The 16453-nt window shown below is 46.5% G+C and overlaps 1 protein-coding gene and 1 long non-coding RNA gene across 2 annotated transcripts in view; one reads left to right on the top strand and one right to left on the bottom strand.

Moving 5' to 3' along the window:
• LOC146425649 (uncharacterized) overlaps positions 1-16453 on the top strand; it is a 563016-nt gene that overhangs the window by 89368 nt on the left and 457195 nt on the right. The gene's annotated exons all lie outside the window — the stretch shown is intronic.
• LOC146425657 (endogenous retrovirus group K member 113 Gag polyprotein-like) lies at positions 10748-11845 on the bottom strand. Its single transcript, XM_085041499.1, has one exon. It carries the CDS (start codon positions 11843-11845, stop codon positions 10748-10750), a length of 1098 nt encoding a protein of 365 aa, XP_084897625.1.

The following is a 16453-nucleotide window of genomic DNA, read 5'->3' as shown; positions in this document are numbered from 1 at the left end:
TATTGGTATTGGTTGACACATTCAGTGGCTGGCCTGAAGCTTACCCCTGTCACTCCAATACAGCAAGGGAGGTGGTGAAAGTTTTGCTCAATCATATAATTCCAAGGTTTGGAGTTCCTTTAGGAATGTCATCAGATAGGGGACCACATTTTGTTGCAACAGTGGTCAGAGAAATCAGTAAGATTCTGGGAATCAGTTGGGATTTGCATACACCATATAGACCCCAAGCAAGTGGCAAGGTCGAGCATATGAATGGAACTCTTAAGACCCAAATTAGCAAAATTTGTCAAGAGACATCCATGACATGGGTTCAGGCCTTGCCCATAGCTTTACTAAGGATCCGCATACTGCCGAGGCAAAGGGATAACATCAGTCCCTATGAAATATTGTATGGCAGGTCATATCAAATCCCGCATGTTCCGGGAGAAATTCATATAAGGGGAAGCTCAATTTGCAAAGATATCTAATGGCTCTGAGCTCCACTTTGCAGAAACTCCAGAATTACATTGTGTCATCCAGGCCCTTAGGACTGGACACACCTGCACATCCTTTTAAACCTGGAGACTGGGTCTATGTTAAGTGGTTGGACAGTGATCCTCTACAGGCCAAGTGGAAAGGACCATTCCGAGTCCTGATGACTACCTATACTGCCATTAAAGTCACTGGCAAAGTATTGGGATAATGGCTGCAAGTTCCCCACACCCCTTTCTTAACGACTGTACTTGTCACCTATTGTCCTGCCTTCCCTACCCCATGTAATCCTAGCCACGCCCCCAGTTTTCCCTATTGGTTCCTGTACCCTAACCCCACGTGGCCCTGGCCACTCCCTCGGGTTTCCCCTATTGGTTCCTGTACCCTAAGTCCACCCCTGTACCTCCCCTGTACCCAGAGGTCACTGGGCCTGTCCCTGCCCCTCTCTGTTGCCCTATAAAACCCCTTACCCTCCGCCATCTTGCTGTCTATGCTCCACATGTGTCTATGCTCCACATGGGGCTGAGCATGTGAGGCCTTCGCCCTCGAGGCATCTCTGCCTCGGGGAGGTCGTTGGCCTCTGCTGCACCATGCGAATAAACATCTTCCATGGACACAACGCATAGACCCTCCTCGCCTCCTTTATCACCGCCGGTTGTGGAAGCAGACGAACCAGAGCTAGCCTTCTGGCTCCCCAGACGGTGAGAGCGCAGTGTCCAGCCCTGGGACAGAGGGTTTGGAGCACTGAGGCGCTGAACCAGGCTGGGTAGAGAAGCTCTAGGGTAAGGTCTGCTGTAACATCCTCCAAACCGCAACAGCAAAGGACACTGGATTTACTACTCCTGAGTTAAGAAGGCTTCTGCTCCTGAAGCAGAGATTGATGCAAACAGAGATGATGTGATTCAGAGGTTTTTTTCTGTACTTGTTATATACACGATTGGTAACCATGGCCCAGGGTTGGAACCAAGATTTGCATGTGATTTGGGTCTAAAATGCATCCAAAACTCAGATTTTACATCAGATAGCATTCAAAGATATAGCATACTAAGCCTTGAGTATTTCTTCCACACCCTCATATCATGTTTACCAAACCGGCCTAGAATTAAAACTGTTCATACTAGTTGTAATCAAAATTTTCACGTAATAGCTGGCTGTATAAGACGTTACTACCGTTAGACACTTAACTCTTGTTAGAAATATATTGCTGTTAAATGTATGCTATTAATGGGTATTTAGGATAGAGACCTGACAAGGTAGAGGCCTTGTCAGGCCTCTAAAGGGGGGAATGATACATGAATAATTTCAGGGATTATTTTCCCCTTCAAATATCTGTAACTTGGTGTAGTTCTGTGGTCTTACAGAATGCTGAAAACCTCTGTTCTCAATACATTTAACCAAAACAAAGCTCTCTGGATAGAGACTCAAGGATATATTCATTACCCTAGGGCCTAGAAATATGTAAACAATGGTGGAAAGAAGAAGCAGGGCCTGGGACAGTCAGTATCATCACCTGAAGGTGTGATTAGAGAATTAGGGACCAATATGCTAATAAGAAAAAACTTATAAAAGGGGAAGAGCTTGTGACCCAATGTCCATTTTGAGTGTAGTCCCTGAGGGGGGCTTTGCTTGCCTGAATGTACCTTGAAGGCCTTGAATAAATTTTTCCACTTTTTATACACCTAATTGTTTTGGCCTCTGTTTTAGGTAGCCTGTTTCAGGCATCACTGGGGGCCTGCTTTTAAAGTTATCAAAGGCTCTAGATGGTATTTATCAACCCCAAAAATAGAGCCCCTGACATTCCTAGTCTGCTGATTCTTCTGAGTGTATCTCTTGGAATATTTTCAGGTCCTTCTTTAGATGAGGACACTCTCTCTTATAGTGTCCCTCTTCCCCACAATATAAACAGGCATTTCTGGTTGGCTCCTGAGATTTTGATCATGCTGGGGTTCTGTTTCTTCCCCTTTCCCTGTCTCTAAAACCAGAATATTTGGGAATGGTACCTGGGGACCTCAGATTCCTTTGGGAGTTACTCTCTCGTATAGTGGCTATCATGATCTTAGTTTTTACTTTCGCTTTTTCTTCATCTCTCTGTATATAAACTTTTTGAGCTTTCTTTAATAATTCATTTAATCCCTTATCTTGCCAATTCTCAAACTTTTCCAAATTTTTCCGAATATCTGGCCAGGCATGTGTGACAAAATTAACCCTTAATAGGGCTTGCCCTGCTATACTATCAGGGTCTATTCTGTAGTACTGCCGCATGCTCTTCCGGAGCCTCTCTAACCATTCAGTTGGAGTTTCTTCCCTTCCTTTCTGTCCATCAAAAGCTTTGCTTACATTTTGCCCTCGGGGTGCTGCCTCTTTTATTCCTTTGATTATCAGATTACAATAATCATTCATATGTCCTCGTCCTGCCTCTTCATTGTAGTTCCAGTTAGGAGGTGCTATTGGCATTTTCTGGTCCCTCAGTGGGCCTTGTTGATTTTCCCTTTTCCAAATTCTCATTCTAGCAGCTCTAATCATCTGCCTCTCCTCTTGGGAAAATATAATACTCATTACTGACTGTACTTCTTCCCAAGTAAAAATATTGGGACCTAAAAATTGGTCTAATTGTTCAGCTATACCTATAGGATCTTCTAATAACCCTTTAATTACTTTTTAAAAAATTCTTACTTCTGAAGAGGTCAAAAGAGCATTCACAAATCCTGTCCCCCCCTTGAGCCCCTCCCATAGGTACTTCCCTTAAAAGGAATAAGCTGAGTTCTTGATCCCTCTCTACATCAAACCAACTTTTCTGTTTCTCAATCATCAAAACTTTAGGAGGGACCCTTTTCTCTTGCTTTGGAGTAGTGGCAGGGGAGGAATTATTGAGCTGCCTTTGAGTTTTAACTGAGCTTCTCCTAGTATTTTGGTATGCCCACCCCCCCCCCCACCCCCCACCCCCCGGTGGGAAGGGGATCCAATGGAACAGTGGGAGTCACCAGCAAAGCTGGAACCACCAAGGGGGCAGAGTCAGGGGCAACCGGTGGAAGCAGTATCTCCAGGGGAGCAGGGGCAGGAGCAGGAATGGGAACAGGTTTGATATGATATGGGGGCGACAATGCCTCCAGGGGTTTCCAGCCCTTTTCCTTCTTTTCCTCTGCTTGCTCTGTCTCTGGGGCTTCTGATATGTTAAAAACTTTTACCCCCAGGGGCCCAATATCTCTTGTCCAGCAGGAAGCATATTCACTTTCTTCAGGTTCAAATGGTTCTTTTGCATTTACAAATATGTTTAAGGCTTGACAAATCCAAGCCTTAAAAGACCCATATCTAGGCCAATAGAGATGATCGGGTCTTATTTCCTTTTTTGTCCATTCTATCATACAATACTGAATCATCTTTACTTTATCCTTTTCTTTTGTACAAGGATTACTATCCCAGTTAGCTGAGGTTTCTCTCTCAGGGAAAGCAGCAGGACCCGGAAACCTCACAAAACGAGGTCTGCCACGCCACGTACCTCCACGCAGTCCGTGCCGGGCAGCCCTGGGGTGCGCTCAGCGTGGCATGAGACTCCAGCCACAGAAATTCTGCAGGAAACGTGAGGTGAGGCAAAGAAACGTACTGGACCCCATCTCCGGTCTGCCAGGGAAGTTTATTAGGCTCTTCAGGGGGAGTTGAAGGGAAGGAAAAAGGAGGAGGAAAGCAGAGGAAGGGAGTAGGGGCTGGCAGGCTCAGAGATAGTGACCCCGAGGCTTACGCTGGCATCTGCTTATAAGGGAAGGGAAAGGGGGAGGGATTGGCCCCCCCAGAGCCAATCCCGGGAGGTCTGAAGGGAAGACAGGTGGGGGAACACACCAATAGATTGCTAATAAGGCAGGATGCATATTTCAAAAACAGCCAATAACATACAGAGCAGAGGAACAAAGGAAAACCTCGTGGAATCCTGAAAAACCACATTGCTACAGTTAGCTAACTTAATTCCCAAAGGACTATCTTGGGGTATATCTGCTGGCACCTTTTTACTCCCTTTTTTCCTTGAACCTGACTTACTGGTTCCTTGTCCCATCTTCCCAGGATTTTATCTGTTTGCCCCGGCCCTTATTCTTTTGCTCTAACCCACTCCTTTGACAGCTGAGACACCACCCACTCCTCACAGCACAGAAAATCTTTCCTCTCCAATAACATAATCTACCTCCCTCCAGATAATAAAGGTAAACTTTAAATCAACAATTGATATAAGGGATACTCATTCATTCATACTCACTCACTTTATGTCTATGATTAGTCTCACTCATTCTCACTCATTCCATTACCATAACAACATGACGACACAACAATAAAGTATCTTTATTTTCAAATAACTTGTTAACATTCACCCACAGGTATTATCTTTCAAATAAAATGCTAAAATCTCAACTATTTTTGGCCAACCCCTAACGCAGTGGGGGGGAGGAGGGGTGGAACAGGCCTCTGCGTTTACCAAAAGTGTCTCTAAGGCTATCGAGAGATCACTCCAGCCAGCACTGCTCTGGTGCTGTACAGAAAGACCCTTCTCACATCCGAGCCGGTGTAAGGCACAGATTCTCACTCACCCAGAGAGCTGGATAGCTCACGCATTACCAGAGACAAAGAATCCAGAGGCTCAATCAGCTGGATGTTCCAGATATTTATTCTGAAGGGTTCCAGCGTGAAAGAGGAAAAGGAGCCCTCGGTGTCCCTAGATATAGGGATCACCTGGGGTCCGGGGAGGGGAGGCGGGGGGAACACCACAACCAATGGGGAGAAAGGAGGGATGGAATCAGGGGTTAGGTTACAGCCAGGGGGATTTACATAATTTGGGGAGGGACTTATCGTGTTACTTCGACTGGGATGTTTCCCACCAGTGAAACCCTGCTGTACTGGGACTACTCGGCTCCCCAGCAGATCCTGAGGTGGTATCATCTACCACCACAAACCCCAGATTCTCTTGGGTATGATATCCTTAGGATATTTTCCCAGCTTTTAATCCCACACTTCCTGGCTGGAGTAATTTTCCTAGCATCTGTGGATTCCAACCGTCAATCTGGCAACTTTTCTGGAATTGGAGACCCTCACTCTCAGCCCCTGTTTCCTAGTGGATTGTGTCAGGAAACCCTTTGCTCCCTTTTCCTGGGGGTCCAACCCCTCCCTGAGACCCAGTCCCAGTTACCCCAGGGGATTTCTCACACTTTTTACCTTTCACTTTGTCTCTTTGCCGGCCATTCTCCTCATGGAGAGATGGAACCGCGGCTAGAAAGACTCCATACTCACTTCACAAGTCTGGAGTACCTGGCCCGCATCTCACACACACACCAGTCAATCCCCCGTACCATCCCCCCCCCCCAATGCTGAGAAACGGAGGCTTGACAATCCAATATGAATTTACCACAAGCTTCAGTTTATTGATTTACAGCATACAGTTTTATAGTGTAGTTAATGAACTCATGCATATTCTGTAATCATACAATACTATTGGTTATATACTTCCACGCCCTAAGTTTGGCTACTTGCCTTAACATGTATCTATGTTTACCGATAGTGCCTGATTTCTACATATTTGTTACCAATTAACGCATTCTAGACGGCCCCCACGACTCCTATGTTGCAGAAAGTCGTGGTGACCTTAGATCGCTGATTGGACGAAGGTATCTAATTAATAGTTGGCTGAATATGGCTATTGTTAAGAAGCGGCTTGTTAAGAAGCAATCTATCTACATCTGCGTGTCCCTTCTCTAGAAGCCAGCTTTCCACAATTCCCCTGTTTTCTTTACGCGTTTGTGCGAGCCAAAGCTGATTCACTGTCTGCGATAATGATTTTTTCAAACATTGCAAAGCACAAGGTAGAATAACAGCTATGCCAACAAGGACAAGTAAAATCACTAATCCTACTTGCAAGATATAGCAAAGCCATCCTGTTATACCCCAGTCACCCCATGGAATTCCGAATAGGCCATCGCCCTTTTGCACTGTTATCTTTGCTGTATGCTCCTTAAGCCATTGAAGTTGTTTATGTATTTAGGAATCACTATGGGGCTACCAAAAGTTATGCAGCCTGTTTCATTGCCACTTGCATTAAGAGCTCGGCTCCCCAAGAGATCCAACTCCTGAGGATCCCATGGCAATGAGGTATTAAGACCCGACAACAAGAGAGCAGTACAATGGCTAACATTGGCAGCTCGTGAGCAGTTTTTAGTTGAAAACCGTGCAAAGTTAGTATTATCAAAGCCTGGGATACCAAGTAAGCATGTGCGAAAAGGGTCAGTGGCTGATGAAAGCTCAAGGCAAAAAGCACTAGTACGTGTCTGATTTGCCCAGGTGACCCACAAATTTTTCCTGGGCTCAATTGAATGGAGGGGATTTTTGGCGTTTGCATCAGTAGCATCTGCCAGAACAACCCCTAACATGCACAGTATGTACAGGAGCAAAACGCCTTTTGGTGCGTTCCCATTCATGTTCTCTGATAACCCAATACTTTGGGATCCTTTCTAAAGCCCGATTGGTGCACACTGCTCTCAAAATTTGAGACCCAGAGTTTGATGTTGCCCAATTTACTGCATCTTGGGCCTCCCAACATAACCAGGCTATAACTTTTTGCTCTTCAGATTCAAATAATTGCAAACCTTGCCAATCAGGCAGCCCTGTAAATGCAGCTAAAGCTTGTTGCAGCCTGTTATGTGCAAAGTCAATTTGAGTTATGTGTGTATTAATGCACGCCAAACAAGAAGTATTATACACTTCTTGATGGACCCACCACCGTTTCTTACAAATACCACACTTAATAAGTAACCATGCCTGACACCACAGCTTAGCACAATTTCTACAAGGGTATCTATTCAGGTAAGGGGGTACAGAGCCTAATCTATTTATAATATCTCTTAATTCTAATAAAGTTTGCCAACGCTCGACTGGAACCCCAGCTCGCCGCAAGATAGGATCAAGGGCACAATGTAGAAGCCGGATCAGTCGTGGTGTTTCATCGATCAGCGGTATCGGGGGCACCTGTAGCCGTGCCAGGTTGATCAAGTGCAGGCTTCACCCAGCGGCTAGGAACCCAAAGGGGGCTTGTGGAGGAAGATACACAAAAATAACCTCTGCCAGAATATATGACCTCTACTGGACCCTCCCAGATGCCTGTTTTGGGGTCCTTATATAGGACCTTCATGCGTGGTACCGGTGGCTGTGCCACTCCCTTATGATGAATTAAGATAGGTGGTAAATCCTGATCTCCAAATATACACAGATGATTTAGTACAAACAGGGTTTTAGAAAGCCTTTCTCTACTATCTGAGACCTCCTTATGTTTTGCCAGGTAACCCTTTATTGTTGCATTTGCTCGTTCTACCATTGCCTGCCCCGTTGGGGAGTGAGGAATTCCTGTAGTATGTTTTATATCCCAAAGTTGCATGTATGTTTTCGCCAAGGCACTACAATAAGCTGGTCCATTGTCTGTTTTGATAGCTTTGGGTTTGCCCAATACGGCAAAGCAACTAGTAAGGTGCCTTATAACATCCCGGCCTCTTTCGCCGGGCTGTAATGTTGCCCATATCATGTGGCTGTATGTGTCAATGCAAACATGGACATATTTTAATCTACCGAATTCAGGGAAATGTGTTACATCCATCTGCCATAACTGATTAGCTTGTAACCCCTTGGGGTTCACTCCCATACCCAAACCAACACCCTGGTTATGAAAACTACAAATAGGGCAGGCCCGCACTATGGCCCTGGCTTCTGCCAGTGGAATCCAAAAACTCTTATGGAGACCCCTTGCATTTTGATGAAAGTTCATATGTGCGTGGCGGGCCCTCTCAAAGGAAGATACTGGAGCTTCCGCCACCGCTACCAATCGGTCCGCTCTGGCATTGCCTTCTCCAAGGCCCTCTGACCACTGATGACTTCTTATATGCAACACGGCATATGGGTCAGTCCTTTGGCCAAAGGTGCGTTTAAGCACCATCAATAGTTCCGCTAGTCGGCGTTTTTGCACATCCTTAACCATTGCTTCCTCAATTCTGTTAGCAATGTCTGCGACATAGAGAGAATCTGTGACGATGTTAACAGGTTGGTCTATCCAGTTGGTAAAGACCCAGACCACTGCTGATAGTTCCAAGGTTTGTAAAGAGTCCTCCGGTGTTGCAGGAATAATTTTGTGTCGCCATTGCTTCTCCTCCATCCACGTCGCAGCAGCTTTACGGGAGCGTTTGCCAGCATCTGTATAAACAGTCACTGCTCCTGAAAGCGGAGAGGATGACCGCAATGGCTTTATTAGCCATCGGTGATTAGACATCCATGCCAGTGTAAAAGGCTGGAGAGGTCGAATACTGATGAGCGTTCCCTCTTCCAGCAACGCTGCCTGAAGAGCCATAGAATTTTGTAAGTACCAGTTCAGGTCATCCAGCTTCAGTGGTACCTGTATTTCCCCTGGCGATGTTCCTTGGATCTCCCTTATCCTTTGGCGGCCGCGTTTGATAAGATTTGCCATTGTAATTATGTTTTCCTGAATCGTTTTTCGTGGTTGAAGGGGTGGTGCTAACCATTCCAGCACCAAAACATTGTAATCCTCATTTGTGGTGGGGGTATTTTCCCCCGTTTTCTTTTTATGCTGAGTGATGGCACCCAAAAGGTATTGAGAGCCAGTTAGCACAGTGATATTTAGTGGCACATCAAGTAGACGACGAGATGTATGATTTTGTACAACACGTTCTGAGATAGTCCGGATCGCTGCCTGCTGTGCTGTAGAGAGGGTGACTTTTGTAGCTGGCTCAGTGCCTTTCAGTAGAGGCCGCAGGACATTTAACAGTTCATTAGGAATACCAATGACAGGACGAAGCCATTGTAAGTCACCCATCAGTTTCTGAGCATCATGTAGGGTTTGGATGTTTGTGTGAATCTGCAGTTTTTGAGGACGAACCTGATGGTCTGTTATTGTCCATCCCAAATATCGCCATGGTGATGTGTTCTGTACCTTTTCAGGGGCGATTGTAAGGCCCTGAGCACGCAAGTGATTAGTCAGGGTATGTAACTGATCTGCGGTAAAAGGTGCGCTCTGTGCCAGTAATATATCATCCATGTAGTGATAGATGATTACTTCTGGCCAGGCCGTCCGAAGAGGCCTGAGAGCAGCATCCACATAGAGTTGACAAAGTGTCGGTGAGTTCCGCATTCCCTGTGGTAATACAGTCCATTCAAAACGTTGTGCAGGTGCCTCACGGTTAATTGAGGGCAGCGTAAAAGCAAAACGCTGCATGTCGTCTGGATGTAGTCCAATGGTGAAAAAACAGTCTTTTAAGTCCACAACAAGTAGAAACCATTCATCTGGTAGCATGCTGGGATTGGGGAGCCCTGGTTGTAAGGCTCCCATAGGTTGCATCTGTTCATTTACAGCACACAGATCATGGAGCAGTCTATATTTTCCAGATTTTTTCTTTATAACAAAAATTGGAGTATTCCATGGACTAGTAGATAAACGCAAGTGTCCCTGTTGGAATTGTTCTTGTATCAAGGAGTGTGCTTGTTCCAGACTTTCCTTTTTCAGAGGCCATTGCTCCATCCATATAGGTTCATTTGTAATCCAGGTGAGACGGATGGGGAAAGCCCATGCAATGGCCCCCTCTAGAAATGCGATTCCGATGTTAATACAACTCCCATTTGGGCCAAAACATCACGGCCTACTAAAGCATTTACTCCTGGGGGAAGTGGTAACAACTGTACCACACAGTCCACAACTTTGTCATCGATGGTAATTTTTAAACGTGGTGACCGACGAGCCATGGTGATACCTCCTACACCAGAAACAGTAGCTCCAGATGCATATGCTGGCCAGTGAGCAGGCCATTTGTTTTCATCCAGTACCATGACATCAGCTCCAGTATCCAAAAGTGCTGATAATTGTATCCGATGGCCAGGATATTCCAAAGATATCTGTTTTTGTGGACGTTGCTTCAAATCCACTGTTAGCATAACCGCAGGGCCTGTGGAGCCAAAACCTCTTGCTCCTCGATGAGGCCGGCCAGATGGACTTTGGAGTAACTGTGGTATAGGGACAACTTGAGCAATTTTAGATCCAGCAGGAATATGAATAGGTGGATGAAATGTCCGAGCCATAATGTCAATTGTACCCTGAAAATCAGCATCGATTAATCCAGTTAAAATGTCCAGTCCTTTCATGGTTGCAGATGAACGCCCGATCAAAGAGCACCCATAGGCTGTCCTCTGATTACAATTGGTCCTGTAATTCCAGTAGGTATCCGCTTGGGGGAGGTATCCACCAAGGTAATGTCTACTGCGGTTGCCAGGTCCACCCTGAGGCTCCCGACGGTGGCTGGTTGCCAGGTAATTGGCTGTAAGGAGGCTGGAGTGGTTGGTTGTGAGGCGGCTGAAATTGGGCGGACGCAATTTGTATCATAGTCCCTTTCGCGCTCCGATTCCTGTTTCCCTGGGATCTCCGACAAGCTGCAGAGCTGTGTGACGCAGACTGGCACTGAGAACACCACACTGCTCCAGCAGGGCAGTTTTGCCGTAAGTGCCCTGGCTGTCCACAGCGAAAACAATGGAGTTTTGTTTTTCGAGTTGCTGGAGGTGGCCTTGGCTGCCGGAGGGGTGCGAGTGCGGCAAGAACTTGACTATGAGAGGTTTCTGCCTGTGCTTTTAATCCCTCCCCCAGCTCCTTGATAGCATTGATCAACATAGCCTGACTGTCTATAAGGAACTGTGAAGCTTTCTCTAAAAGGTCCTCTATGGACCAATTCTCTGGCATGGTCATGATAAGATTTCTGACTGTCCCATTTCCATTTTGCAATACACACTGCTTTAACGTAGCCCCTTGCATGCATTCTGCCATTCCTGCTGTTTTCACCGCTGCAGCTACCTTATCTATAAAAGATCCCAGCGGCTCATCCCGCCCCTGCTTGATGGACATATATGACGGGACGCCTCTGGGGGCTTTTATTTTATCCAGAGCATTCCGAGCTAAATCCATAGACTCTCTAATCTTGTTTGGTCCCAAGAGTGCCTGATCCTCTGATCTAAAGTAAGGACCCAACCCCATCAATTCATTTAGAGTGACTCCATGCAGCGGGTCACCCGGTGTGCGCTGCACAGCCACCGACTCCTGGCAGCATGCCTGCCAATGAGCATTAAATAGCAGAGACTGATGTTGAGTAAGTATTAAACGTGCAATGCCCTTGATATCGTTGGGGAGCAGAAGTCCTGATCCCCAGATATAGTCTAGCATTTGTCTAGTAGGCTCTCCCTGAATTCCGAATTCACTCACGGTAGCTCGCAACTGAGATAAGATTTTCCAGTTTAAGGCTGAAACAGAAGCAGTGAGCCCTCCCCGCTCTCCTGGGCTGTAAATTACTGGGAATGCCCCCAACATCTCAGTCGCAGCTTCCACGTCACCCTCCTGACCCGCTTGTGAGGCAATTCGCCTCCAATCATGCTGGCACGCAGCCCCCAAACCGGCACCACCGGGACTGGCCAGACCCCCGGTAGGCGGAAGTTCGGGGCTCCCCAAACTGGGTGACTGAGAAACCGAGTTCCGAGATATCGGAGCGGAGTGCTGCTCATTGTCAGGAGCCATAGGGGCGGACGGATGGGGCGCCGCCCCTCCCCCACCGCATATCAGGGCAGACGCCGGAAGGGCGAATGGATGCGGCGCCGCTCCTCCCCCGCCGCGTATCGGGGCAGACGCCTCCGTTAGCGGATGGGAGGGGGGGATATGCACTGTGTTTGTTACAGGTGGCAGTGACCACGATCGCTCGTTACCTTGCCCTGAGGTAGACGGGGGAGGTGGACTCAGCCGCTCAGAAGCAGCCCTAGCTGCCCTCTGTTCTGCCTGATACTGATCCAGAGCATTACTATCTTCCACACTTTGCCTAGTTTTTTCCCAACCTTATCATCTTCAAGAATAGCATCCCTCAACTTATCTCCTAATCTTTGCCACTCATCACGGTCAAAAACGGTATTAGGGTCAATAAAACAACCTTTAGCCAACCCCCATGCTGTCAACGCCACTAAATCACTCTTTATTTCCTTAACCTTTATCCCCCGCTTTTCTAAAAAGCATAATAACAGGTCAGAAGTGGCTTGCCTCTCCATTCCAATTCGCGGAACTGCGCACTAACTTTTTTCACCCTCCGAGGTTTTCGGCCACTTCTCTTGTCTGGTGGGTGCAAAATAGACCTCGCAAGTCCGGCAGTGTCCAGATCCCATTCTGATAACGGTCGTCTTATCAGTGCACCCCACTGCTTCGACCCTCCGGGGTGATCGGAGCCAGACGTCTTCTCAGTCGTGGTTATATCGCCTCCCAGATAGAACCAGCCAAAAGGGATGCGAGACCCTTGGACGTCGGGGTCACCATTATGCTGAGAAACAGAGGCTTGACAATCCAATATGGATTTACTACAAGCTTAAGTTTATTGATTTACAGTTTACAGTTTTATAGTGTAGTTAACTAAATCATGCATATTCTGTAATCATACAATACTATTGGTTATATACTTCCACGCCCTAAGTTTGGCTACTTGCCTTAACATGTATCTATGTTTATCTATAATGCCTGATTTCAGCATTCTTGCTACCAATTAACGCATTCTCGACGGCTCCTACAACCTCCATGTTGTAGAAAGTCATGGTGACCTTAGATCGCTGATTGGACGAAGGGGTCTAATTAATAGTTGGCTGAATATGGCTATTGTTAAGAAGCGGCTTGTTAAGAAGCAATCTATCTACATCTGCGTGTCCCTTCTCTAGAAGCCAGCTTTCCACAGTTCTGTGTGGGAGTTCAGGGTGGAGCTGCATGGTCAGAGTGCTGCAGAAGTCTTTTGTTATCAGTTAATGTGAAACATTAAGAGAGATAAGCTGAATCGCCCCTAGCAGGGGCTGAGACAGAGAGTAAGACTGTGTTTACCTTATGCATAAGTGATTAGCAGGAGAGGTTAAGCGAGATGACGGTGATCAGTAGCCCTTAAGAAAAGTAAAACATGTAACCCTGGAAACCAAAGTTCTTGTAACGGCTAAGCTATAGTTTGTAACAGTATAAAAAGACATGCTCTGTACAATAAATCGGACTTTGCATGATCCAGGCTTAGTACCCATATCAATCACCGATAGTTCTGTATCAGCTTAAGCTGGTGCAAAACATTCACTCCGTACCCACTTTGGGGTGTACAAAGCATTCTTTGCCTACTGGCTTTAGTCCTGCACCTGTGGTTTCTGATGAGAAATGTTGGGACAGAACTCGATTCTCTGATCAACCGTTACACCAACACAGTGGAAGGTTGTATTCTGACGTTTCTGGTTTAAACTGTTGTTTCTGTACTATTGCTTTGTTATAAATACTAGTAAAGAACTTGTCGCTGTTGAACCGATAGCGGAGCGAAGCAGCATACAAAAGGAACAGTGAGAGAATGCTGAATGCTTTATTTAATTAATTACAGTATATATATACAGGTGAGAAGGCTTTTCGGATTGGCTAACAATCATCCACCCCCTGGAAAGATTGGCCCAGGCGTTTCAATGCCTGTTCCAAAACCACTCTCAGAAACATGGAATTTTATCTTATATTTATTAAACTTAGTAGAAGAAGGGAAGAATTCCCGTGGAAAAGAATCTGTGCTGTCACAGCTCCCCCTTTTTGTTTAAAAACCAACAGGCATTGCTTGTGATCCTCTGTAGGTCCCTTGAAGAAGGGAGAATAAATTCAGCATGAAGGATCTGCTTGGTAGTGGCCAGTTACCAAACAGAGCCTAGATTGAATACTGATAAGGCGTCTGCTCGGCAGTGGCCAGCCACCTAACAGAACCCAAACCGGATGCCGATTTAAGGTGAACAGAGAGACTCTCCAGCAATACCATGTTTTCCCGGAACTGTCCGTGAAGACGGTGGGTTCATGAACTGGCACCCGTCTGTTCTTTGGCTGCAATGTAAAACTGATTGAATTTGCCAGCTGCAGCAATTTGTGGCTGGGCAGATGATAAGCAATCTGCCCTGAGAAATTTTGAAGTGCACTTTACAAAGGAGCATTATTAGCAAGGCTCCATTCAAAGCTGTCCCGTGATACCAGAACAACAATCGTTGCAGGATCTGCTGCCATCAATTGTAAACACTGATAATGGCATTTAATTATCAGGCAAGCGATCAATTTGAACAATGTGGGTGCTGTCTTTTTTGGCTGATGGGGCAAAAAGACCCATTCCAGGATATGCAAAGGGTCATCCCATTGTTTGTTCCACTGGCCAATGATACCTGTAGGATGGAGGTCTAGAGCAGTAATGAAAACAGTGACATCAACAGAGAAATCCACTTGATAAACCTGATGAGCAGAAACAGCCTGCTGCACCTCATTCAGCACTCGTCGCACCTCAGGAGTCAATTTCCGAGGTGAGTTTAGATCAGAGTCCCCCTTTAAAATATTAAAAAGCAGGGAAAGTTGCGCGGTGGTTAGTCCTAAATAAGGATGTAACAAATTGATGATATCCAACAATTTTTGGGCATCATTCAGGGTCTTAATAGAGTCTGAGAACTGCACCTCTTGATGCTGTATGGTATGATCCAAGATTTTGACTCCTAAATATTTCCAAGAAGGCTGCTGTTGAACTTTCTCCGGAGCCACTTGCAACCCATAGGAATGCAGGGCAGTGAGCACTTGAGGCTGCAACCTCTGCAACTCATCCTGGGTGGATGCTGCCACCAGGATATCATCCATATAATGGTAGCAGAGTGCCTCAGGAAACTGCTCACGGATTCCGGACAAGGCCTGCGCGACATACCATTGACAGATAGTCGGGCTATTTTTCATGCCCTGAGGTAACACTTTCCATTGAAATCGCTTTACAGGCTCCGCATTGTTAATTGCAGGCACAGTAAAGGCAAATTTTGGTCTGACATTAGGGTGCAAAGGGATTGTGAAAAAGCAATCCTTCAAATCAACGATCAAGATTTCCCACCCTGCAGGGATCATTGTGGGTAAGGGCATCCCAGGCTGTAAACTCCCCATACTTTCCATCACTGCATTAACTTTTCGGAGATCTTGCAACAGTCTCCATTTCCCCGATTTTTTCTTAATTACGAAAATGGGTGTATTCCAGGGACTAGTAGAAGGCTCAATGTGTCCCTGTTTCAGTTGCTCCTGAACCAGCTGACAAAGGGCGACTAATTTCTCTTTTGACAGGGGCCACTGTGGTTCCCATATAGGTGTTTTGGTCAGCCATCACAGAGATAGCGTATAATACGGTGCGCCCTTGCACACAGTGACCCCTATCAAAAATTTGTCCCGATTTGCATCCCCCGTCCCGTCCCCAGGTGTTAACTAGAGCCGAAGTAACAAAGGGCTGGATTGAGGCTGTGTGTCCCTCCGAGTCTTTCACCAACACAGGTCACTTACTCAGTCGGCTCTGTGTGTTTCCTCCCAGCCCTGCAATAGCTGATCCTGCAGGGGCTAGAGGCCACGAAGAAGAAGGCAATGAAGAGGAGGAAGGAATCGTTGCATCGGCACCCGTATCAATCAAACCTTGGAGCCAAATCCGGTGCGGACGTGCTTTTGGCATGACGAGGTTACATGTCATCTGTGGTCTCTGATTAGAGATGTCAGAAGCCTAGTAGACCCACGGAAGTCCCGGAAGTTCAGTGCTGTTACCTCTGCAAACTTGTTGGTCTACCCTGGGAACAGAAGACTCAAAACGCAATAATTGAGCAATGTGAGTCTTTTCAGGGATAGTGGTGGAGGTACTTGATGTGGAAACCGTAGCATGAATCTGGCCTGTAAAATCAGCATCTATAACTTCTGGGAGGACAAGGATCCCTTGGTGGGTGGCATCAGGCCTCCCCACTAGCAGGACACTGAATCCCTGACCTAGGGGTCCATGCACATCCAAGGGAACCCTATGGGCGTCACCAGATTCTAGGACGACTGTTGTTGTGGTGTAGGCGTCAACCCAGGCTAGTCCTTGGGTGTCATCTACACATTGACTGGATAGGCCTGTGC

This window comes from Lichenostomus cassidix, chromosome W (assembly GCF_008360975.1).
Source record: "Lichenostomus cassidix isolate B80296 chromosome W, HeHo_3.0, whole genome shotgun sequence".
Taxonomy (NCBI): domain Eukaryota; kingdom Metazoa; phylum Chordata; class Aves; order Passeriformes; family Meliphagidae; genus Lichenostomus; species Lichenostomus cassidix.
This window is presented reverse-complemented; position numbering and strand designations above follow the sequence as displayed.

Excerpts from the sequence above, each read along its gene's own strand:
- LOC146425657 (XM_085041499.1), bottom strand. The coding sequence starts at position 11,845 with ATGTTGGGGGCATTCCCAGTAATTTACAGCCCAGGAGAGCGGGGAGGG.